This window comes from Strongyloides ratti (genome assembly GCF_001040885.1).
Source record: "Strongyloides ratti genome assembly S_ratti_ED321, chromosome : 2".
NCBI lineage: Eukaryota > Metazoa > Nematoda > Chromadorea > Rhabditida > Strongyloididae > Strongyloides > Strongyloides ratti.
The window spans coordinates 14751351-14775768 of NC_037308.1; the positions used below are offsets into that span (position 1 = coordinate 14751351).

The 24418-nt window shown below is 24.6% G+C and overlaps 10 protein-coding genes across 10 annotated transcripts; 6 read left to right on the forward strand and 4 right to left on the reverse strand.

Annotated features, from left to right (window-relative positions):
• Nucleotides 1–2500: 2500 nt before the first annotated feature.
• On the reverse strand, nt 2501–3573 carry SRAE_2000469600 (Snurportin-1; the record flags this gene model as incomplete). The annotated part of the gene is made up of 2 exons (XM_024643602.1): nt 2501–3362; nt 3416–3573. The coding sequence occupies 2 exons, from the start codon at nt 3571–3573 to the stop codon at nt 2501–2503; spliced, it is 1020 nt and encodes a 339-aa protein (XP_024509254.1).
• Nucleotides 3574–6230: 2657 nt separating this feature from the next.
• SRAE_2000469700 (Hypothetical protein) lies at nt 6231–6735 on the forward strand (the record flags this gene model as incomplete). The annotated part of the gene is made up of 2 exons (XM_024643603.1): nt 6231–6376; nt 6432–6735. The coding sequence occupies 2 exons, from the start codon at nt 6231–6233 to the stop codon at nt 6733–6735; spliced, it is 450 nt and encodes a 149-aa protein (XP_024509255.1).
• Nucleotides 6736–9134: 2399 nt separating this feature from the next.
• Nucleotides 9135–10055, forward strand: SRAE_2000469800 (Band 7 protein family and Stomatin family-containing protein; the record flags this gene model as incomplete). The annotated part of the gene is made up of 3 exons (XM_024643604.1): nt 9135–9224; nt 9294–9645; nt 9706–10055. 3 exons carry the CDS (start codon nt 9135–9137, stop codon nt 10053–10055), a joined length of 792 nt encoding a protein of 263 aa, XP_024509256.1.
• A 54-nt stretch (nt 10056–10109) lies between these two features.
• SRAE_2000469900 (Hypothetical protein) lies at nt 10110–10697 on the reverse strand (the record flags this gene model as incomplete). The annotated part of the gene is made up of 1 exon (XM_024643605.1): nt 10110–10697. One exon carries the CDS (start codon nt 10695–10697, stop codon nt 10110–10112), a length of 588 nt encoding a protein of 195 aa, XP_024509257.1.
• Nucleotides 10698–10832: 135 nt separating this feature from the next.
• SRAE_2000470000 (U6 snRNA-associated Sm-like protein LSm3) lies at nt 10833–11135 on the reverse strand (the record flags this gene model as incomplete). The annotated part of the gene is made up of 1 exon (XM_024643606.1): nt 10833–11135. One exon carries the CDS (start codon nt 11133–11135, stop codon nt 10833–10835), a length of 303 nt encoding a protein of 100 aa, XP_024509258.1.
• A 245-nt stretch (nt 11136–11380) lies between these two features.
• Nucleotides 11381–11844, reverse strand: SRAE_2000470100 (Transcription factor CBF/NF-Y/archaeal histone domain and Histone-fold domain-containing protein; the record flags this gene model as incomplete). Its single annotated transcript, XM_024643608.1, has 2 exons — nt 11381–11707; nt 11755–11844. 2 exons carry the CDS (start codon nt 11842–11844, stop codon nt 11381–11383), a joined length of 417 nt encoding a protein of 138 aa, XP_024509259.1.
• Nucleotides 11845–12210: 366 nt separating this feature from the next.
• SRAE_2000470200 (Ribonucleoside-diphosphate reductase subunit M2) lies at nt 12211–13447 on the forward strand (the record flags this gene model as incomplete). Its single annotated transcript, XM_024643609.1, has 3 exons — nt 12211–12270; nt 12368–12538; nt 12596–13447. 3 exons carry the CDS (start codon nt 12211–12213, stop codon nt 13445–13447), a joined length of 1083 nt encoding a protein of 360 aa, XP_024509260.1.
• Nucleotides 13448–14341: 894 nt separating this feature from the next.
• Nucleotides 14342–19960, forward strand: SRAE_2000470300 (Chromodomain-helicase-DNA-binding protein 4; the record flags this gene model as incomplete). The annotated part of the gene is made up of 2 exons (XM_024643610.1): nt 14342–15235; nt 15563–19960. 2 exons carry the CDS (start codon nt 14342–14344, stop codon nt 19958–19960), a joined length of 5292 nt encoding a protein of 1763 aa, XP_024509261.1.
• Nucleotides 19961–21337: 1377 nt separating this feature from the next.
• Nucleotides 21338–22380, forward strand: SRAE_2000470400 (Nematode cuticle collagen, N-terminal domain and Collagen triple helix repeat-containing protein; the record flags this gene model as incomplete). The annotated part of the gene is made up of 2 exons (XM_024643611.1): nt 21338–21478; nt 21526–22380. 2 exons carry the CDS (start codon nt 21338–21340, stop codon nt 22378–22380), a joined length of 996 nt encoding a protein of 331 aa, XP_024509262.1.
• A 653-nt stretch (nt 22381–23033) lies between these two features.
• SRAE_2000470500 (Hypothetical protein) lies at nt 23034–23358 on the forward strand (the record flags this gene model as incomplete). The annotated part of the gene is made up of 2 exons (XM_024643612.1): nt 23034–23304; nt 23348–23358. The coding sequence occupies 2 exons, from the start codon at nt 23034–23036 to the stop codon at nt 23356–23358; spliced, it is 282 nt and encodes a 93-aa protein (XP_024509263.1).
• Between the last annotated feature and the right edge of the window lie 1060 nt (nt 23359–24418).

Sequence of the window (24418 nt, forward strand, 5' to 3'; positions counted from 1 at the left end):
AATATATTTAATATACGGTAAATTTATTAATATATAAAAAAAATTATTTCAATTATAAAAAATAGTGATAATTAAAATTATATTTTAAATTTGTAAGAATATTATTATTTAATTAATTATTAGTTATTAAAGATTTAATATATTAACGCATAGTTTATAACTTATAATACTTCATAACAATTATTTTTTGAGAAATAATTTTGATATTATTTAAGAAAACAATGTTTTTTTAAAAACTAATTCAAAATTTGGAAATCTTTAAAAGTCACCAAAGTACTGAATTAATAAAAACTAAAAAAAAATAAATTACTTGAAAAGTTATTAAAAATTAAATTAAATATATAGTAATTTGAGCATTTGATAGTTGCAAAACAATAAAAAAAAAGTTTGAAAATTTTTTTATTATATTCAAAGTTAAAAAAATATTTTTTTTGCATAAAAAACCAAAATTATCATATAAATAAATAAAAATAAAATTTTAAAATCATTTACTTTTTTTTATCACAATTTTTGAAGTTAAGTCAAAAATCTAGAAAATTTTCGGCCAATTTTTATATCTCTGCAAATAATAATAATATAGCTATGAAACTAAATATTCAAAACCTACTTTTAAATAGAAATCGAATGAAACTAGTCTTATCTTTACAGGATAAGTATTTGCTGAGATACTGAAAAGTCGGAAACAATGAATATTTTAGAAAAATTTCCGCCCTTGTTCATATCTCGCTTCATGACGGAGATAAATAAATTCAGATTTTTGCAATCGTTTTTAAATGAGTTTTTATATGGGGTCTACCTTCAAAATTTTTTTATATCCTTAACCACTTGCGAGATATAAAAAAATGGTGACAATAGATTACGCGCGAAAAAATACCAAGCACAGTATTTCAGAAACGGTTGAAAATTTGAAAATCTTTTCAACGTAGGGTACACCTTAAATTACGAAAGAAGCACAGCGCAACAAGTTTCATGATTCTGTGACTTCATTTACTTGAGTTATCACTAAATTTTTGAAACTTTTTTTTAAACATATTTCTTATCATATCTTCATTTTTAGAAGTTCTATGAAGATGTAAATATGCTTAATGAATTTCTCGTAAAAAAGTGATCTAGAATAAAGTATTTATTTTTTAAATTTACAATATTATCATAGAAATCAAAATTTACAAAAAAATATTCCCCAATTTCGCCCTCATCTTTGAATCCTTATAACTCCTAAAGTTTCAATTTTTGAATATTGTTGATTATATTCAAAATTCATCCCATTTCAAGGGCTATCGAATGAATATAGTAACATATTTAATTTCCAAAAAAAGTTGCTTTTCTTTGTTAACATTTTTAGAGGTAAAGTCGAAAATTTAGAATATTTTCAGCCAATTTCTGAATCTCTAAAAATAATAATGTTATAGCTCTGAAAATTAACATTCTAGACCTACTTTTGAATAGAAATCGAATGAAGCTAGTCCCATCTTCATAGGGTAAGTATTTGCTGAGATACTGAAAAGTTGGGTACAATGAATATTTTAGAAAAATTTCCGCCTTTGTTCATATCTCGCTTCAAAATCAAGATAAATAAAATCAGATTTTTGCAATTTATTTCAAATGAGTTTTCAAGTGGAGTCTACCTTCAAAATATTTTTATACCTTAAACCGATTTCGAGATATAAAAAAATGGTGACAATAGATTACGCGCGAAAAAATACCAAGCATAGTATTTCAAGAACGGTTGGAAATTCTAAAATATTTTCAACGTAGGGTATACCTTAAATTTTGAAAGAAGCCCAGCGCATCAAGTTTCATGGACCTGTGATTTCAATAACTTGAGTTATCAATAGATTCTTAAAACTTTTTTCTAAACATATTTCTTATCATAACTTCATTTTTAGAAGTCCTATGAAAATATAAATAGGCTTAATGAATTTCTCGTAAAAAAACGATCTAGAAAAAAGTATTTATTTTCAAAATTTACAATATTATCATAGAAATTGAAATTTACAAAAAAATATTCCCCAATTTCGCCCCTCAACTTTGAATCCTTATAACTCCTGAAATTTCAATTTTCAAATATTGTTGATTATATTCAAAATTCATCCTGTCTCAAGGGCTATCGAATGACTGCAGTAACATATTTAAATTCTAAAAAAAATTTCTATTACGTTATTGACTCTAAAATCAAGCCAAAAATTTTAGTAGATAAATATATTCTTTATCGGTAGTTTTTTTTTTGTAAGTTATCAAAATACAACATAAAATTTTGGGGAGATAAAAACTTTTTTTATAAAATAAATCATATTTTATTGGGAATAATAAATAAGTTTACTATATTTTTAAAAATAATTAGAAAAAATGATTATACGAAAAAAGATTAGTATTGTTATTTCATATATAAAAATTACTTGAAAAACGATATCTTTAAAAAATATTTAACAATTTATTTTAACAAAACAACTTTGTAATAATTATATAATACTTTTTTTAAAATTAATATAATTGCATTAAGTTAAATCATTTTTTCACTACATGTTTTTGTTTTTTTTACAGAACCTGTAAAGTCATGTGTTTGATTGAAATTTGAAATAAATTCTTTCACTTCCTTATTTTCACCATTTTCTTTATACTTTTCAGGAATGTCAATACCTAAACAATCTGGAAGCATCCATGGAAGTAACCATCCAACAAATGGATTCTGTCCACTTTCATAAAACACAGATTTTGAATAAAAAAGTAAACCATCTAATTTAAAAGATATTTCTTTATTTATTCCTTCAGTAATGCCTTCTTTTGTACATGGATATATTGGAAGAGGTATAAAAGAATATGGATTTTTCTTTGTCCTTTCTCCAAATAAAGAATTTTCTTCGAATCTTGATATCAGCCAATAATGCCTAAATTCAAATTCAGATGATGAAAAATCTGTATTATCCCAACTAATTAAATCTAATACATAAAATATATTTTTTTCTGTGTCTAGAATACAATCAAGAATGGTTAGTGAATCACGATTACTTTTGCAACCACCAGGAAGATGTGATAAAAATTGATTAACCCTAAATCCTGATTTTGCATAAATATTTGTCAAACCATTAGCAGCAACAACAAGTTGCCTTCTTCCTTTTGGACACAATTTCATTAACCATTCAGTTTCAAAATTTTCAGGTATATCTACCATCCATTCACTAAACATAAGATAATTTTTTTTTTCTTCTTTTTTTTTTCTTTTAACTTGTATCCTTTCTTTTGTAGTATCACTTGAAGTAACGGAATCAGTATCATCCATTGAATCTACATCAAAATCATCTTTAATTACACCACCAATTTCTGTCTTTAATCCTCTTAATATTTGTAAATAATTAAATCTTCGCCTAAAAACAATTTTTTTTATAACAAAAAACAAATTTTAAATAAATAAACTTACTCTAATTGCCTTTTTTTATATTCTTCACGACGTTGTCTTTGTATTTCCTTAGCTCTTCCTTCATTTTTATATTTAGAAAATCTTGGATGTGATTCAGATGTATTATTTCCTTCTTTTAAACTAAATGTTTCTTCTAAAATACCACTTAGCTCTTCCATAATATAAAAATATAATGCAAAAAAAAGTACAAGAAATCAATGTATACACTATTCACCAAGTAAATTAAACATCATTCGTCCTAAAATAAAAATTAAAAAATTTTTTTTTTAATTTGAAATTAATATTGTTTTTTCAATTTATTGTAATGAAATTTAAAAGTAATTTTTAATTTTGATGATTTTAAAAACTTTATTAGTAAAATAAGTACTTCATAAATTAGTTTGTTAATAATAATTTATTAATATTAAAATTGATAAGTATATAATAAATATTTATATAGCATAATAATTTTAAATCCTAATATAAAAGTAATGAATTATAATTATACATAAAATATTAATATATGATTTGAGCATATTTATTAATATATGATTGGAACATATTTATTAATATATGATGTTTTTAAATTATAATATAAAACTTTTATTTTAATATAGTAATAATTCTTGAATAAATTCAAACAATTATAAAATAATATAAATCAAGAGTGTAATATTTGTTGTTTTTTTTAAATAAATAATTTTATTCAATTGATGTTGTTTTAAAAATAATTATCTTTTTTTATAAATAGGAATCAAGATTATTTTTTTTATTCATTGTGGTTAATAATTTATACAATAAATTAATTTTTTTATATGTTAATGATAAAAAATTTTATATAATTTTTTTTGTATCATCTTTCTTATTTGTTAAAAATTTAATGTTTAAATTAATTTTATAGAAGAGTACATAGTTATTTAAAATAAAAACTTTTTTATAAATAAATATGTATTCAATTTATAAAAAACTATGTTTTTTAAATTTTTATTAGTTTAAATTGTTGTTATTATTTCAATAACAGAAACTCAAGAAATAATCTGCATATGCAATAAATACACGTAAAACGGAAATTTGATGTTGTTAGAAAAGCAAAAACAATATATATTTTTAATAATGGAGTATACTTTATAACAATTCACGAGGTTAAAATTTATTCAATTGACATGATAATTATAAAACTCGAAAAATCTATCATGTATAAAATTTAATATATATAAATAAAATTTTAAAACATTCTTTTAAATAGATAAAATGTTAAAAACAATTATTTAAAATATATTAAAAATTATATTATTTTTTAAAAAAAGAAATTTTATATTATAAATTGGATAAATATAATTTTTAAAAAGGATTGTTTTAAAAAAAAAGAGATAATTTAGATAACTTACTTTGTTTATTTTTCTATGATATAATTTGTAATTAAGTTTTCAAATACGATTATATATATCTTACTTGTTATGTTTTATCAGTTTCTAAAAATATATGATTATTATTTATTTCATTTTTAAAATAGTATTTAAATTTTTTTTAAAAAGTTTTCCCCTTTATCTTTATAATAATTGTAGACTTATTATATGTATTCAATACAATACATAAAGGAATCATATTATCCTTTTATCACAGGGCACAATAATCATTCTCAATAATAGAGAAGGAATTTAAAATTTAAATGTTTTATTTTACAATGGATTTTCACTATAAATAATCAAAAAGTTTCTTGTTTTAAGCTATTTTTAACTATATTATAAATTCAGAATAAAATATATTTCTCTAATTTCAGTCAAGCTTCTCCAGATTAGTAATGTTTAATTTTTAAGAAACTTAATTTGTCTTTATTAAAATTGTCTTTAAATACGAATAATGTTTAATCTGAAGATTTAATAGTTACTCTACAAACTTTATAATAAAATTGGTTTCTGATTTTCTATTAAACTATTTAAAAATTTAACTTTACAACCCAAATAGTAGTATTATCTTTTAATGTGAACACTATAAATCGTAACTTAAATTATCATTACACAAATGCATGATATCACCAATTATATATAAAATTATTTTTTTTTATTTAATTTATTTATCCATTTTTACATTTATCTATTGAAATATTTATATGACAAAATATTCAATAACCTTATAATTTTTAATTATATATAAAAATATGTTCTTAAGATTAATTTAATAATTTTCATTATAAATATAAACTTATTTCTTATCTTAATATTTTATTTTATTAACTGTACTTAAAATACATTTATAAAATAATAATAAATTGTACAGTTAAAATTGCTATCAAAGAAATTTGTTCCTCTTTCTAGATCAACAAACTTTATTCTTACTTCTACACACTATTTCAAGATAAAACTTTTAAAAATTGAATGATTTTTATTTGCTAAAAATTTATCTCAATAAAAATATAAAATAAAATAGATATTTATAATTTTTTTTTACACAAAAATTCAATTGTATTTAAAATTTTTAAAATTCTCTCAAATTTCTTTTTTAACTTTATCTTTTTTTTTTTTTAAACAAAAACAGTTTTAGTACATGACTAAACTTACTTTTTAAATATCGACAAAATTATTTAAATAAATATATGTTAAAAAACTTAGAGTAAAAATTATTTTAAACATTTACTTTAGATATGTTTTATAAATACTTTATATTTTTTAAAAAATTTCTTAGCATATTTCTTTTATTATTATTTCTAAGAGATATAAGAAGTCAAAAATGTGAATGTGATGATAAAAGAATTGTCCTATTTCGGTCAACAGATAATAGATTAATATTTACACCTGAATATCCACGTTATTATTGTGGAAATTTAGATTGTTTATGGATGGTAGAAAGTTTTAAAAATTTTTCAAAATTTCATTTTTTTGCCTCAAACATTGATTTAAGAGATGGAAAAGATTTTTTATATTTTTATGAAGGATACAAAAAGAAGGATATCAAAAAGAATAAAGATATAACTTTTTCTCATAGGTAAAAAATTTTTAATAATAAAAAAAAATAATAATAAGTTAATTTTTTTTTTCAGTTGTACAGGAAAAGGTCAATGTCAATATTATAGTTCTAATGATAAATTAATAATAAGATTTAAATCAGCTCCTGGATATCCTTCTCATTATGGTTTTCAAGGAAGGATTAGTATTTATCAACCCGGTTTTATAAATATTATTAGTAATAATGTGACACTTATTATTGCATTTCTTCTTGTAATCCTTATATTTGCCATTTTTATTTTAACTATCATATATATTACAAGAAAAAATTCTCATACTAACAAGCCAAAGTTGGAAGAAAAGTTATTGTCAGGAGATGTCAAACAAAATAACACTTAATAAATAAATTTTAAATTTTATAATAAAAAAGATTACCATGACTGCTAAAAATTTTATTAAATACATTTTTAATAAATTGCATTTATTTTTACCTATTAAAAAAAAAAAAAGTGAATGACATAAAATTTTGGTATACAATATATCAACTACTACCTAAATTATTAATTCTATAAAAATATTTTAATTAAAAATACAACATATATTATACTATATTTCATAGTTATTTTAATTTTTCAATAAAAATTTATTTTTTGAAAAAATATTAAAAAAAAAAAATTTTTTTTTATTTAAAGCATTTATTAATTTATATTTAAAAAAAGTATCCATAAAATATGACCCATTTTGGTTAATTATATTAATGAATATATTTAAATCCATATAACGATAAAGATAATATTTTATTTTATAAAGTTATATATAATATAAAATTATTGTTTTTAAAATACCAAATATATATTTAAAGAATGATATATTGTTGAGAATAATAGATATGTTTGAAAAACCCTTTTTTGGATCTGTTTATTGTATAATGGCAACTTTTGGCAGTTATACTAAATATGGTTATTGTTTGTTATTTATATAAATTACAACAAAAAGTTCTCATTAGACTAACTATACTTAGTAAATAATATAAAGTTAAAGAATGTTTTATTAATCTTAAACAATACCATGTTTTTTTTATACTATTTAAAATATTTTTTTTTATATTTTAATCGTTTTTTTAATATAATATGTACATAGAATTAATCACTATATATATTTATTTTTTTTAAGAAAAAAAGTCAATTTTTAAAATATATTAAAAAAAATTTTTTTTTTTCAAATATATATAATCTTTATAGTATCATTTTTCTTTTAATCTATTTTTATTATATATAAATTATCTTTTCCAAATATTTATTTACAGCACTTTATTTTATATATATAAATATATAGTAATGTATCATCTTAAATACTTTTTCTATCAGCATTTTATTATTATTTTTATAATAATTCATTAAATATTGACCTTTAACAACTTGTATTCAATAGACTAAAAGTGGCTTTTAATGGATTTATACAAACTAAAAAGCGTTTTTCCTTAGACATGCTTTAAAATGAAAAGAAAGAAAAAATAGATCTTTCAATATTTTAACAAATTTAAAAACTTTATTTACCTAACTTATATTTATAAAATATTTTTCCCATTTTCTATAAAAATTATAAATTATTATAAATTTTAAAAAAGATTTTTATATTTAATAAAATTTGTTTCAATGATCATATTAACTAAATAAAATATAAGAAAACTTTTATAAAATTTTACCAAACTTTTAATTTACCAAAAAAAAAGTTACAATTAATTTTTCCATAGATAAAAGATTTAACCAAAAAGATAAACATAAAATAGAATGATATTGTATATTATCAAAAGAGGTTAAATAAACTTTAAATTACAAAATATATTTATTTTCATTGTTTCTTCATATATATTATTTCTTGAAAACTTTTAATATTTAAATCCTACTTTTCAAAAACCACTTTAGTTGGGATTTTTATTATAATGTTATTGAAAGAACAAAATTATATCTATCAACTTAACTATATTTTTCTTCATACCATAAAAAGTCTTTCTCTTATATTATTATTAAGATCTATAATTAGTTTCTTTTATGTAAACACTAAAGTATTTAGTTGGTTAACACTTAACTTCTTCTGTTTATTCTTTTACCCTTCTATATCTATCAATCTCTTTAGGCAACTGATTCTGCCATTAACTAATAGAGATAAATTAACTTTTCATGTCTTTATCAAATATTTGCTAGGAAACGATAACTTTAATATTTCATTAATTACTGATAACTCAAGTAAATGGTTAATAAATCTGTATATATATATATATATATATATATATATCACTCATTTAAAAATTTCTTAATGAAACTATTCTACATTAAACTACCATTATAATTAGTCTTTTTATAACTTTTAATCATAAAATATATACCATGTTACTAATAAATTTTTATCCTTTTTTTTCATTTAGACATTTATACGTATCCTAAATTTTAAAATACATAATTTATTTATCTTTCCCATTAGCCTTTTATATAAAATATATATATATATATATGTATAAATATAATTTTTCAAATAATATGATTTTTCTAATGATGTTTTATATTTAAAGTTTCTTTTATTTTTAATTTTGTTTTCTTTAAAGGAACATCAAAAGTAATATTTAAAAAAGATATTATAAATTTATTATATTAATATTTATAAAAAAAAAAAATAAAATAAAATAAGATTATTTTATTTTAACATAAAATATTAATGTAAAAGTTATGAGAAATGATATGATAATGGTTAAAAACACCATTAAAAATAACTGTCAAACATTTAGTATTGGCTATTATATTATGTTAACTTTAACATGGATTATATTTTTTTGTACAATGCCCTTTTCATTATTTTTTTGTATCAAAATTGTTCAAGAATATAAAAGAATGGTATGTATAATTTATATTTTAAAAAAAAATATATTTATTTATTTATATATAATTAATAATTTAAATTAGGTTGTTTATAGGTTAGGTCGTCTCCGTGGACCTAAAGCTATTGGACCTGGAATTGTTTTGATATTACCATGTGTTGATGAACATCATACAATTGATCTTCGTACAATGTCTTATGATGTACCATCACAAGAAATGTTAACAAAAGATTCTGTAACTGTATCTGTTGATGCAGCTGTTTATTTTAGAACACAGGATCCTGTAGCAACAATAGCTAAAGTTTCTGATGCACATCTTAGTACAAAACAACTAGCACAAACAACATTACGTAATATATTAGGAACCAGAACATTAAGTGAAATAATGGCTGAAAGAGAGGGAATAGCTCTTCAGGCACAAGAAGTATTAGATGGAGGTTTGTTTATATTTACACATAAAATAATAACTAATACATATTTTTATTATTTATTTTAAGGAACATTTGTTTGGGGCATAAAAGTTGAAAGAGTTGAAATAAAAGATATTCGTCTCCCTAGAGAACTATGTCGGGTATTAGCAGCTGAGGCAGAAGCATCAAGAAATGCAGATGCAAGATTTGTTTCTGCTCAAGGAGAATTAGAATCATCTTTTTATTTAAAAGATGCCGCTAACAAACTTTCAGAAACTCCCAGTGCATTACAACTTAGATATCTTCAGACATTAACAAAAATATCAAGAATACATAATCACACAATTGTTTTACCAATACCAATAGAAATTATTCGAAAAGTAATGAACAAATTTAGTAACAACAAACAAAAAAATAAACTTATTCCATGTGTATGAATTGTTTAATTTATAACAAAAAAAAAACTTAAACAAAAATTAAAATTTATGATTCTAAAAACAATTAATTTCTTTTTTTATAATCTTATTTCTTTTTTTTTCTTTTTTTTTAATACTTCCAAAAGCTTGCAATCTTTGTTTAAGATTATCCAAGTTTAATTGTGGTTTTCTGTTTACCTTCTTTATAGTAAAAGGAAATGATTCACGTTCCATATTCCCATTTAAATCCATAAAATTTTCTTCTGGAGGCATAGGGAAACCATCAGAAATATCATTATTACAAGTAATATTAAGAATACCTCCAACCTGATATTTCACATTATAATCAACAAAATTGTTATTATCTTTATTACTATCATCATTGTCCAGGATAGATAATTGATTCTCAAGAATGTTAAAATTACACATATGTAATCTATCTTCATTATCCACCTTCTTTTCGATTAAAGTATTTTTTTCACGAATTGATTTAGGAAATTTTATATCATTCAAAATATCTGTTTGAATAGATCGTGGTTTGCAAACAAGCCAAATATCATATTCATCTTCCTCATCTAAAGTAACTTTTTTCGATTTTTTCTTTTCACGAATTTTATTTGATGAATCATTTATTTCATCGTCACTATGTTTCCTTTTTCCCATACTATAACCTTAAAAGAATTGAAAATAAACATTGTTTAAAAAAATATACAAAAGTTATAAACTTTTTCCATGGTGCAAAAAATTTTACAGTTAAAAAAATTATTTTAGTAAATACAAAATTAAATACAACAATAATTAACTAGCTTTAAGCAATGGAGAAACAAGAATGACAGAATCTCCTCTTAAAAATAACATCGGGATTACTCTTTTAACTTGTTTAAAAACTTCTTCACATTGATCCTCTTCAAACTCAGTAACAGTTAGAGTTTCCTCTGCATCAGACAAAATCATATTTAAATGTTGATCGAAGGCATGAAGTTTTCCAACTATCTCCCTATCAGCCCGCATCTTAACAAGAACTGTTTCATTTATTGATAACCTTATTAAATCTAAAGGTTGATCAATAGAAGATGAGATCTCTGGACCAACTGATTCCATTTTAGAATATTAGTAAATACGAAGTGAATGTATTTTTTTTCAACTTGCTTATTTGAAATTTAATGCTAACAGTCGTCATGAGACCCTCACCTTGGAAAGATGTGTCCTCGAATTTAAACAAGTACAAACATAACCATAGACAAAACCTTCTAAATATATATATATCTTCGATTTACAACATTTTATGATAAATAGAAAAATAGATTAAAATCAAAAAAATTTTTACTCAATAAAAAGTTAAAAAATTAATCCTCCATTACAACACTCTCTGATTCGTTATCAGCAATCTCTTTTTCGTCAACATATCCTGGTATCTTTTCTGAACTATCTTCCTTCTCTCCATCTCCACTATCCTTACTTTCTTCGGCTGGAACCCTTACTTGGCTAGTCATTAAATTAATTACTTCATTAACTGCAGCATTTAAAGGATCGAGTTCTAGTGCAACAACAGCTTTCCTCAGATCTTCTATCATAATTTTTTTCCTCTTATTTTTTGTGGCTATCTCTTGAGCTGTTGCTGTTAAATAATAAATAAAAATTTGAGCACTTTTACTCATTGCACTTTTAAAATCCTGTTTTATAAACATATTTATTTATTAAAAAACAAAAAAAAACATACTTTTGAAAATTGTGCACCCTTTGGTGCCTTTTTTTTTATTACTTTTAGAATTTGTGACATAGGTAAACTTTCTTGGTATGTGTCAGCCATCCTTAGTAAATCAAAAATATGTTATAAACTGTATTTAATTTATTAATAATGAAATAATTAGTAACATTTTTTCCGCCAATAATGTATACATTCCACCAAATATATGTCTTTATGAGATAAGAAAACAAGCGCGTTAACCAAAAAAATATAATGAAAATAATTGTCATTATAAATCAAAGAGCAAAGAAAATTTGTCATTGGTGAATAAAAATCGTATAAAATGTTAATGTCATTGGGTCTTTCATTCATTTTGACGTAAAAGTCACTAACATTTGTGATTAGCATTTTTTGTCGTCAGAATTAGTAACTTCTGACTTTGGGACATTGTTTTTTTCTTTTCTTTACTAAAAATAACATTTGAAGAATATGATTCTTACAGAAAATAATCAAAATATCAAGAACACCACAGAGGAGATTCTACATGAAGTACGTTTGTTCTAATATTATTTTTTTCTACATTTGTTGGAATGTAGTTTATTTTACGAGTTAGATATTGAGCATAATTTAAATGGAATTATTTCAGAAAAATACTAGCGTTCTGGAAGGTGACAGTAACAAGAAAGAGGAGAAACCGGAATTTGTTGAGCCCCTTTTAAAAGAAAATCCAAACAGATTTGTAATTTTTCCCCTTCGTCACCATGATATTTGGCAATTTTACAAAAAAGCTGTTGCTTCATTTTGGACTGTTGAAGAGGTAAATTTTTTTTTTTTTTGTGCGCAAGAGTCATGTGGTTGTGGTAAAAAATTTTAGGTTGACCTGGGAAAAGATATGAGAGACTGGGAATCAATGACAGACAATGAGCGTTTTTTTATTTCACGTGTCTTAGCTTTCTTTGCCGCTTCTGATGGTATTGTTAATGAGAATTTGGTCGAGAGATTTTCTAAAGAAGTTCAAATTCCCGAGGCACGTTTCTTCTATGGTTTCCAAATTGCCATGGAAAATATTCACAGTGAGATGTATTCAAAACTTATCGAAACCTATATACGTGACAATGACGAAAGAATGAAACTTTTTAATGCTTTAGATGAGTTTCCATTTATCAGAAAAAAAGCTGATTGGGCTTTAAGATGGATCGCTGATAAGAATGCTACTTTTGGAGAACGAGTTATTGCTTTTGCAGCTGTTGAAGGTATCTTCTTTTCTGGTTCATTTGCTTCCATATTTTGGCTGAAGAAACGTGGTTTGATGCCAGGATTGACACATTCCAATGAATTGATTTCAAGAGATGAGGGATTACACCGTGATTTCGCCTGCCTTATGTTTAGTTACCTTGAAAACAAACCATCTGAAGAACGTATAAAAGAAATTATTAAAAATGCAGTTGATATTGAAAAGGAATACCTTACAGATGCTCTTCCTGTTGATATGATTGGAATGAACTCACGTTTAATGTGTACATATATTGAATATGTAGCTGACCATTTGTTGGTGGAACTTAATTGTTCAAAACTTTATAATGTTAAGAACCCCTTTGATTTTATGGTTAATATTTCAATTGAGGGAAAAACAAATTTCTTTGAGAAAAAAGTTTCTGAATATCAGAAATTCGGTGTTATGTCTACAGATGAAGAACGTGTTTTTACATTGGATGCCGATTTCTAGCTTTCTTTTTACAATGTACAGCTTTTTTGAATAATAAAAAAGTATATTAAGTCTAATTTACACTCATCATATCTTTTTTTATTAATTATGTAAAGTTCATTGTTTAGCGTACAGCCTCCCATTTCACAGTGTGTGACAGTATATTAACCTTCATTTATTATATCAAGGTCCATCTGTCATAGTTTAATGTTTATATTTTTTCCAACTGAGACGCTTGGCATTCTTCTGTACATTTTATATTCATTTATTAATCGATTTAAAATAAGTATTTTTTTTTATTCCCACTTATCATTACATCGAATACCATCGAAATTTAATATCGATAATTAGTTTCTTAATTTTACATTAATTTTTATTTCATTAAAAGTACTATTTCAGTATTCTTTATTAAAGACGTTAAATTTTGGTTGTATTTTCCTCATTTTTATCTAAAGTAAATAAACAATTTGAATCTGTTGTTTTCATTTAAATAATTTTTATCCTCATATATATAATAAAGGTTATATTAAAATACTCTTGTAACGACATCTATGTATGAATTGAGAAATACTACACGCGTTGCGCTAATTTTGGTATTAACTTGATTGACATATATTCCTCCCGCTTTTTGTCACATCGTCTAAAACTTTTTTCTTAGCTGATTTCACAATGCTTATTATGTGTATTTCATTTACTGGATATGCTTTCTATAGATTTTTTACTACGCAACTACTTATTCATGTATTTTTGATAATTTATAATAAAACATTCTTTTTGAATTAATTTTATAATTTAAAATACATAAATAAAAGATTTTTTATATTAAAAAAAGATTTAATTTTTACCATATTTTTCTCGCTTTGTTTTTTGTGGGATTATTTTAATAAATTATTTAATTTATTTTCAGATTTCGAGATGTCTGACGAAGAAAGTGAGTTGACATTAACTGATGATGTATCACAAGACAATTCACAAATAGATGGCACAGAAGAATCTCAACTTCCTAGTGAAGATGAGCAAAGTAATTTACAAGTTGATGAGCCTCAAACTAAAAAAAGAAAATCAGCATCAAAATCTAAAAAGTCAAAAAAATCTAAACCTGAGTCGCTTGAAGAAATTTGTGAAGCTTACGATATGGAGAATCCCTCTTTAGATTATACAGAAGACGATTATTTAGAATTAACGTCTTATAGGCATTATCAAACAAAATATAGAGAAAAAATTGAATTATTTAATCCTGAAGCTGACACTGCTAAACAGACTGCTATGGTACTAGCTAAATTTAAAGAATTTAAACAATTGCAAAATGAATTTAATACTAGCAAGTTAAATACAAGTAGTTCAAAAAAAAGTAGTCGAAGCACAGGTAGTAAAGAAAAATCTGTACCTGCATTAAAAATAAAAATTGCTGGTAAAAAACGGGGTAAAAAGCAAGAATCTGATGATGAATTTGAAGAACTTTTAAAACAACACGAAAGTGAATTAGAGGCTGTTGAAAGAGAAAAAGAGGAACGAAAAATTGCAAGGGCTCAAAAAATTGCTGAAAAGAAGGCAGCTCAAGCTGCTGAAGCTAATAAATTTAAAAAACCAAAACTTGAAAACATTGAACATAAAGATTATTGCGAAGCATGTGGTCAAGGTGGCGAAATTTTGCTTTGTGATTATTGTCCAAGAACTTACCATTTACCCTGTGTTGACCCATCATTAACAGAGGCTCCTGAAGGTGATTGGATGTGTCCAGCCTGTGAAGAAGAATGTGCATATGAAGAAAGAATTTCAAATAATAAACAATATTGTTATGTTTGTAAGGTGAGCTTAAAGATATTTTAATATTAATATTAACTATGATGATTAAACAAATTATTATGATTTTTTTTTTCACATATTTTATAAGGCATTTTTATTTTTTTTAATTAAAAATTAGTTTTTTTTAAAAAGATTTAATTATACTAATATTTTATAAAAATGCCAAATTAATGCATTTTATTTAGTGTAATATAATTTAATGATTGTTATATTACAAAAGGCAAAATGCTACATAAACTTTTCTTTGCCATGAAATAAAAAGGCGAATCTGAGTTAATCTAAATATACTTTATCACTAGATTTATTCTATTAATTTTTTTTTAATTTTAGGAAGGTGATAATTTATTGTACTGTACAACATGTCAGTTTAGTTTTCATGGTTATTGTCATGATCCACCTTTAGAAGAAGTACCTGTTGGTGATTATATTTGTCCTCGATGTAAAACTGAAGAACCTAAAAATAAGATTGATAAAATTTTATCTTGGAAATGGGATGAAAAGGAGTATCCCGAACCATATAAAAAAGGGGAATTACCTCCTGAAAATTCTACAGATCCTGCATTAAAGAAAAAAAGAAAAGAAATGTTATATTTAAGACCTGCTAAAAAACTTGGTGTCAAAAGGACAAGACTTCTTTATATAAAGTGGAAATATTTGTCACATTGGCATTGTGATTGGCTACCTGAAATGGTTGTTGAAGTTCATCATCCCCAAACATGGAGGACGTATTGGAGAAAAAATGATCCAGAAGTTCCTCCAAATCTTGAAAATGATGATGATGATGAGGAAAGAGCTCACAGGAAAAATAAAGCACATGATCCATTAGAACTTTATGATAGATTTTATAAATATGGTATTAAACCAAATTGGTTAGTCGTTCAAAGGATTATTAATCATATTAGTTATGGAAAAAACCAATATGATTATCTTGTTAAATGGTCTGAATTATCTTATAATGATTCAACATGGGAAAGAGATGATTTTGACATACCCGGTTATGAAACAGCAATTTGTAAGTATTGGCAACATCGTCATGATATGACAGGTGATCCCATACCTAAAAGTGTTAAGAAAAAAATGGAAAATAGAAAAGTTGAAGATGGTGTTTCTGAGGATGATTCACGCAAGAAAAAAGTTGCTTACGATATTAGAAAGAAACATGAAGTACAACCAGATTATATTACAGAAACTGGTGGTACTCTTCATCCTTATCAACTAGAGGGAATTAACTGGCTTAGACATTGTTATTCACAAAATACTCATGCAATTCTTGCTGATGAAATGGGTCTTGGTAAAACTGTACAAGCTATGACATTTTTGTATTCATTATATAAAGAAAATGCTTCAAAAGGTCCATTTTTAGTTGCTGCACCTCTATCAACACTTCTTAATTGGGAAAGAGAAGCACATATATGGTGTAAAGATTTTTATTGTGTAACTTATGCTGGAGATAAAGATTCTCGTGCTGTTATTCGTGAACATGAATTTTCTTTTGCTGAAGGTGCTGTTAAAGGAGGTCCTAAAGCAACAAGAATGAAAGATCCACAAAGTGTTAAATTTCATGTATTATTAACATCATATGAATTAATTAATATGGATAAAGCTATTCTTTCATCCATAAAATGGGGTGCTTTAGTTGTAGATGAAGCTCATAGATTAAAAAATAATCAATCACTTTTTTTTAGAAATTTACGTGAGTATGATATTGGCTATCGTCTCCTTCTTACAGGAACTCCTCTTCAAAATAATCTTGAAGAACTTTTTCATTTACTTAATTTTCTTTGTCCTGATAGTTTTTATGATCTTGAAAAATTCTCTTCTGAATTTGCTGATGTTTCAAAAGAAGATCAAATACAAAAACTTCATTCTATGCTTGGACCTCATATGTTACGTCGTTTAAAGGCTGATGTTTTAACAGGAATGCCAACAAAAAGTGAACTTATTGTTCCTGTTGATTTAGCCCCTATGCAACGTAAATGGTATAAAAATATTTTAACAAAAAATTTTGAAGCTCTTAATGTTAAAAATGGCGGAACTGCGATGTCTTTAACAAATGTATTAATGGAATTAAAAAAATGTTGTAATCATCCATATTTGTTTGCTAAAGCTTCTATTGAGGCTCCTAAATGTCCAAATGGTTTGTATGAATTGAATGCACTTATTAAATCATCTGGGAAATTGGTTGTTATGCAGAAAATGTTAAGAAAATTATATGACCAAGGTCATCGTGTTTTAATATTTTCACAAATGACAAGAATGTTAGATGTTTTAGAAGATTTCTGTGAATTAGAAGGATATAAATTTGAAAGAATTGACGGAAGTATAACTGGTCAACTTCGTCAAGAGGCTATTGATAGATTTAATGCTCCTGGTGCTAAACAGTTTATATTTTTGTTATCTACAAGAGCTGGTGGTTTAGGTATAAATTTAGCCACCGCTGATACTGTTATTATTTATGATTCTGATTGGAATCCACATAATGATACTCAGGCATTTTCACGTGCTCATAGACTAGGACAAAAAAATACCGTATTGGTTTATCGTTTTGTAACAAGAAATTCAGTTGAAGAGAAAGTTACTTCTGTTGCTAAAAAAAAGATGTTATTAAATCATCTTGTTGTTAGAGCTAATACTGGAAACAAAGGACCATCATTATCAAAATCAGAATTAGATGATGTTATAAGGTGGGGTACAGAAGAACTTTTTAAGGAAGATGAAACTATTGATGAAAATGGTGAACCAAAACCAATTGAAAATGCTATTGTATGGGATGATGAAGCTATAGATAAGTTACTTGAAAGAAAACCATTTGATCCTAATGAAAAAGTTGAAAAAGATTGGTCAGATGAATATTTATCTACTTTTAAAGTTGCTACATATGCAACAAAAGAAGTTGAAGAGGAAGAAGATGAAACAGAAATTATAAAAGAGGAAGATCAAGAACCAGATCCAGATTATTGGGAAAAACTTCTTCGTCATCATTATGAACAAGATCAAGAAAGTGAATTACAAAATCTCGGTAAAGGAAAACGTGTTCGTCGTCAAGTTAATTATGCATCAAACGGAACAAATCAGGAATGGCAACAAGTAACAATTGAAAATGATGGAGAATTTTCAGAAGATTTCTCTGATATATCTGATCATTCAGAAGGTGGTGATTCTGATGCTGATGGTGCTGCTGAAGCTAGGAAACGTAGAAAATATGGGGATGACAAACTTCCTCCACTTATTGGTAGAGTAAATGGTCTTATTGAAGTTTTAGGTTTTAATCCACGTCAACGTAAGGCCTTTTATAATGCAGTAATGAGATGGGGTATGCCGCCATCAGATGCTTATCAATCACAATGGTTAACAAGAGATTTAAAATCTAAATCTGAACGAGTTTTCAAAGCTTATTCATCTCTTTTTATGCGCCATTTATGTGAACCTGTTGCTGAGAGTGCTGATACATTTAGTGATGGTGTACCAAGAGAAGGAATTAATAGACATCATATTCTTGCACGAATGGGAATTATGTGTTTAATAAGGAGAAAAGTTCAAGAATTTGAATCTTTTAATGGTAGTTGGTCTATGCCAGAAGTAAAAGAACAAATGGATAAAAATGTAGCTTCTTCAAATACTGGTGGTGGATCTTCTTGTGAAACAAAAGAAGTAACACCTTCAAAAGAAGATAAATCATTATCACCAAGTAATGAGGATATTGAAATGGCAGAAGTTTCTAATGATGGAGCTGTAGAAACAAAAACTGATATTATGGATATTGAAAGTAATGAAAATACAACAGATAATATTATGGAAAATAATCATCCACATGCTAGTGAAGATGGAATAGTGAAACACCCAAGACCACCATTTAAATTTAATATTGCAGATGGTGGATTTACTGAACTTCATGGATTATGGCAAAATGAAGAAAATTCTGTTACTCAAGGGACAGAATATGAAATATGGCATCGTCGACATGACTATTGGTTATTAGCAGGTATAACTGTACATGGTTATGGGCGTATGGGAGATATTATGAGTGATCCACGTTTTGGAATTCTAAATGAACCATTTGAAAATTTAGCTAAAGAAAAGCCAAACATGAATAGTCAAGATGTTAAAAGTAAGTTTATGCAGCGTCGTTATAAGTTGTTGGAACAAGCTTTGATAATTGAAGAACAATTAAGAAGGGCTGCTTATCTAGATGTTGAACAGGTTGATGATGATGGATTAAAAAATCTTGATAATCATCATTCAGAATTTGAAACATTGGTTCATACTCATAAAGAATTAAATGAAAGAGCTAAACTTGGTGATAGAAATTCTAAAATAGTAATGGGAAAAGTTTTATCGAGATTAGAAGATCTTTTAAATGATATGAAAAATGATATGGCGCGCCTTTCAGGTACTGTAGGAAAATTATCATCTGTCACAGAACGTCTTCATATGACAGAAAGAGAAATTCTTTCAAGACTTACAACAAAAGATGAATCAGCTGTTGCAGGTAGAAGTCCTTTACCACCACCTGGACCATTTATAACACCTTTAATAGGGCAAAAATTATCTTCTATTCAACCTAAATTTGCTTATCTTCTTAAAGATGTAGCTAATACATCTGAAAATGATAACGAAACGACAAATGGTAAAATTAATTTAACTGTTGATGATGCTCCTGAATTGGAAAAAGAATGTATTAAAAAAGAATTTTTAGATGATAATGATCAAAATCCTATATATATATAGGCGAAAAATGTGTTGTGGAAATTTTTTTCAATTTTTTAATTTTTAATATTTAATAAACTTTTCTAATTAATATTTAATAAAGTTTTTTTTAACATAAAGAATACACTGATAACAAAAAGTGCAGAAATATCATTTGTTGTAATATGGTTATTTAGAATGATTTTTTTAATAAAATTTCTTATTGAAGGTTAAAATAAAAAAGTTTTTGAGGAAATATTATTAGTTTCAATTTAAACAATATTAGAAGAAAGAATGAAAATAACTATGAATTTTAAACTAAAGATGGAGTTTAATAAAATACTTTTTTTAAATGTTAAATTATGGGCAAGAAACATCAAAAATAAATTATAAATATGTTTTATGGTTATCTTTCTGGATAATATAATTGATATTGTTATAATCATTAAGACAAACCTAACAATGAAAGTGATGAGATAATGGATACAACATCTAAAAAGGAATCTCAAAAATTTATACCAGAATTATTATAAATTAAAAAAAAATGTTTTTATAATTATTATATGTTAATTGTTTTGACCAGTAATATATTTTATATTTCTAAATGTTAATAATTTTGATTTTAAATGAAATGTATGTTTCAAAATAAGTTTAGAAACAAATTAATTAAATTATCTCAAAAAGTGTTTATCCTAATCTTTTTACAATTAAAAATAGTTTATCATTACTTACTTTTAAAATCAGGTATTTTAAACATAATCAAATTTATCCTAAGAGAAATACTAAATTTTTTTTTTACTTAATCGTGTAATTTTAAGTATTGCACTAATGTAATTGTTTAAATTAGACATATCTTTATATCCGGGATGATATATATAAAGATATTAAATGTATAATAGTAAATAAAAATATCAGGGAGGTGATAAAATAAATTATAATATTGTAATACCAGACATCATCTTTACCTAATAAATTTTTTTTATGCTGTGTAAAAATAATAAATGGGTGATCGTAAAATTGTACCTTTTTCTTTATTTAATTTATATTATATTATATTTGATCACATAATATCCTGATTTGGTTACATTCTTTTAATATACTATTTAATTTTAATTTTAAACTTAAAACTATTGTTTTTTGGAATTTCTTTTTACTGTTGATTAATTTACCTGAACATAATTATATATATATATATCAAGATAAATAAAAAGATAAAATAAAAAGATATTTGGTTGAATTTTTGTCATTTGTCTGTGAATAAAAATATTATAAATATAATTTAACAAGAAATTTAATTTAATAAAAAAAAAATTGAGGCAGGAAATTAACATAGAACCTGAATCAGCCTCCACATTTTGGATATTTAAAGGAATACTCTACTCTTTTATTATACCATTATTTTCTTTACTTTTTAAAAGTATGTCTATTAGTACTGCAACATCAGGAGCACTATTTTGTAGTGGCTTAACAATTATTTTATGTCTTTATGGAATCATAACAATTCAAAATGATGTTGCATCATTAAAAAGTCAAATTGACAATGAAATTGATACATTTAAGGTAATTATAGTTATATTATTAAACTTTAAATAACATGTTATTTTTAGGTTTTAACTGATGATATTTGGGGAAATATGGTAAATCTTGGAGCTGCATCTCCTCAAAACAGACAACGTCGTCAAACATATGGTGGTTATGGTGCCACTGGAACTAATACTGGTTATGGAGGATATGGAGGTTCAGGTTCACCAGTTAATCCAACCGCACATACACCTTCAGGACATTTCCCACCAATAACACCAGGAAGTCAAGAACAAGTTCCAGGAGGTTCACAATGTCAATGTTCTGCTATAAATAAATGTCCAGCAGGACCAGCAGGACCTAAAGGAGCACCAGGTTTGGATGGTCTTGATGGTTTACCAGGAAAAGATGGAATTCCAGGAGAAGATGCTACTGATATTGAACAATCACCACCACAAGGATGTTTCCATTGTCCAGCTGGACCACCAGGACCACCAGGAGCTACAGGACAACAAGGAGTACGTGGAATGCGTGGAACTAGAGGACAACCAGGATTCCCAGGAACTGATGGAGTACCAGGAACACCAGGTGAATGTGGACCAATTGGAGCACCAGGACAAGATGGAAAACCAGGTGAACCAGGTGAAAAAGGAAAAGATGGTGAAAAACCAATTCCAAGAAAAGGATTACGTGGACTTCAAGGTGAAATGGGACCAATGGGACCAGAAGGTGATCAAGGACCAGCAGGAGAACCAGGAGCACCAGGAGCACCTGGAGTACCTGGAATTAAAGGATTTACTGGAGCTGTTGGAGCTGATGGTCCTGATGGATATCCAGGAGCACCCGGTAAACCTGGTCCAGATGCTAACTATTGTCCTTGCCCATCTCGTTCTGATTCAGGTACTGGAAATGTTAGTGCTTATAAAAAGAGACGTCTCTAGATAAATGATTAATTTATAAATTTAAAAACATTTCTTATTTAAAGCTGATAAATCATATTAAATTGTGTTTTATTTAAATTATTTTTATATTTGTATTAATTGGAAAAAAAAAACAAATATACTAATATATTTTATTTGAAATTTAATCACTTTTTCATATATTTATTTTAAACTTTTCTTATAATTTAAATACAAAAATAAATTTTTAAAAAAAAAACATTTTTTAAAAAAAATGTCTTATGACAGATAAACAAAAGTACATTTTTTAAATATATAATGTACATATATATTGATAATAAAAATATTTTAACGGCATACTTTAATGTTAATTATAAATAATTTAATATTTGTAATAAAAATTAAATATATATTTTTTTTTAAGGAACATAATATTTATCATACAAATACTTTAATATCAACTTGTTTATGTAGATGATCTTCTATTGTTGTCATATGAAATTTATCAAATGACGTATATAGAACAAGAAAATTATTATATATAACTTCTTCTAGTTGTGTCTACATTTTTACCAGACGAACATTTGCCATTGAAAAGGCAGTTGTTTTTTTTTATTTTTTTTAAATGTTTTAAATTACATATACGCATTTTGAATAAAATAATCGATTTTTTAAAATATTTTTATTTTTGAAGAATGAGCTTTAGTGGAAAATTTGCACATCTAATTCCAGAATCACGTAAATATGCAGATTGTCTAATAGATGTAGCTTCAAATGTGTTAGATGCCTATCAATCTGCACAAGATATAAGAACATTTAATCACCAACTTTTAATGGTACAAGAAAGTAATAATAATTTTAATAAAAGTCATGGTGAATTAAATAAATGTACAAGTAGTTCTTATTTAAAGATAATTCCGGATAAAACTTTAGTAAAAAGTAAATCAATGATATTTTTTAAGCAAGGTAATTTTATAATTAGATATATTTAATAATTTTATAATTTTAGAAAGTATATAAACATAATGAAAGTTTAAAATACATGTATAATCATATATTTAATGACTATTGTAAATTACTCATACTATAAAAGAATAAAAAATTATACTTATCAGTTTCTGTTAGTGTCATTGAAAACAAAAATGACATATTCAGTTTTATATTGCAAAAACAAGGGTAATTCTTTATTCAAATATTATTTTTCTGGCAAAAAAAAAAATTGCTTCAATCCTACTAATTTCTTGATCAAATAAAATTTTATTTGATGTCTTTTTACATATATCCAATTTTTAGCAATAATTCAATACTTCATAAAAATATCATGGTCCCTTTTTCAGTTGAAAGAAGATTTTTAAAATAAATAAATTATTGATGAAATGTTTTATTTTAACTTAAAATTTTAGCTACTTAATATATTATCTCAAAGAAACATCAAAACAATTGATAATATTATTAGACTTTTCTTTGATAAAAAGAAAACTTTATTATATCTTTTTAAAAAAAAGTTACTATTTTTTTTTAAAAATGTTTATTTTTCAAATTATTTCAAAAATAACTTTTATTATTATTGTAGTTAATTAACCAAATATAAATTTTTTTATGTAATTTTGTTTTTAATAATTTTTTAACATGATATAAAAACTTTTGTCATTGCAACATTTTTGTAGTCAGTAAAATTCAAAAAATAAATTTTTGTTTTTTCAATGTTTTAATCAAATTATTTTAAATCATATATTTTTTATTATAATTTTATTCAATTATTCTTGTCAACTATTTTATATAATGTTTTTTTCTATTTTTAAAATTTCAATTTTTTTAAAAAGACTATATGCTAATAGTATTGTATTGAATCACCTATAATATTTATTTAATTTTACTCTACTCTACAATAATTTTATTTTCAAGGTCTTTTTAGACTGATTTTCATGACTCAGTAATACAGAATAAAGTGAATTTTACTATTTAAAAAATTCTAAAAGCTTATTTTTATATTTTTAATAATTTAATATATTTTCTATAAATTATTTTTCTACCAACTATAAAAAATTATTTTATTTCTTTTTGTAAATAATCAATTACT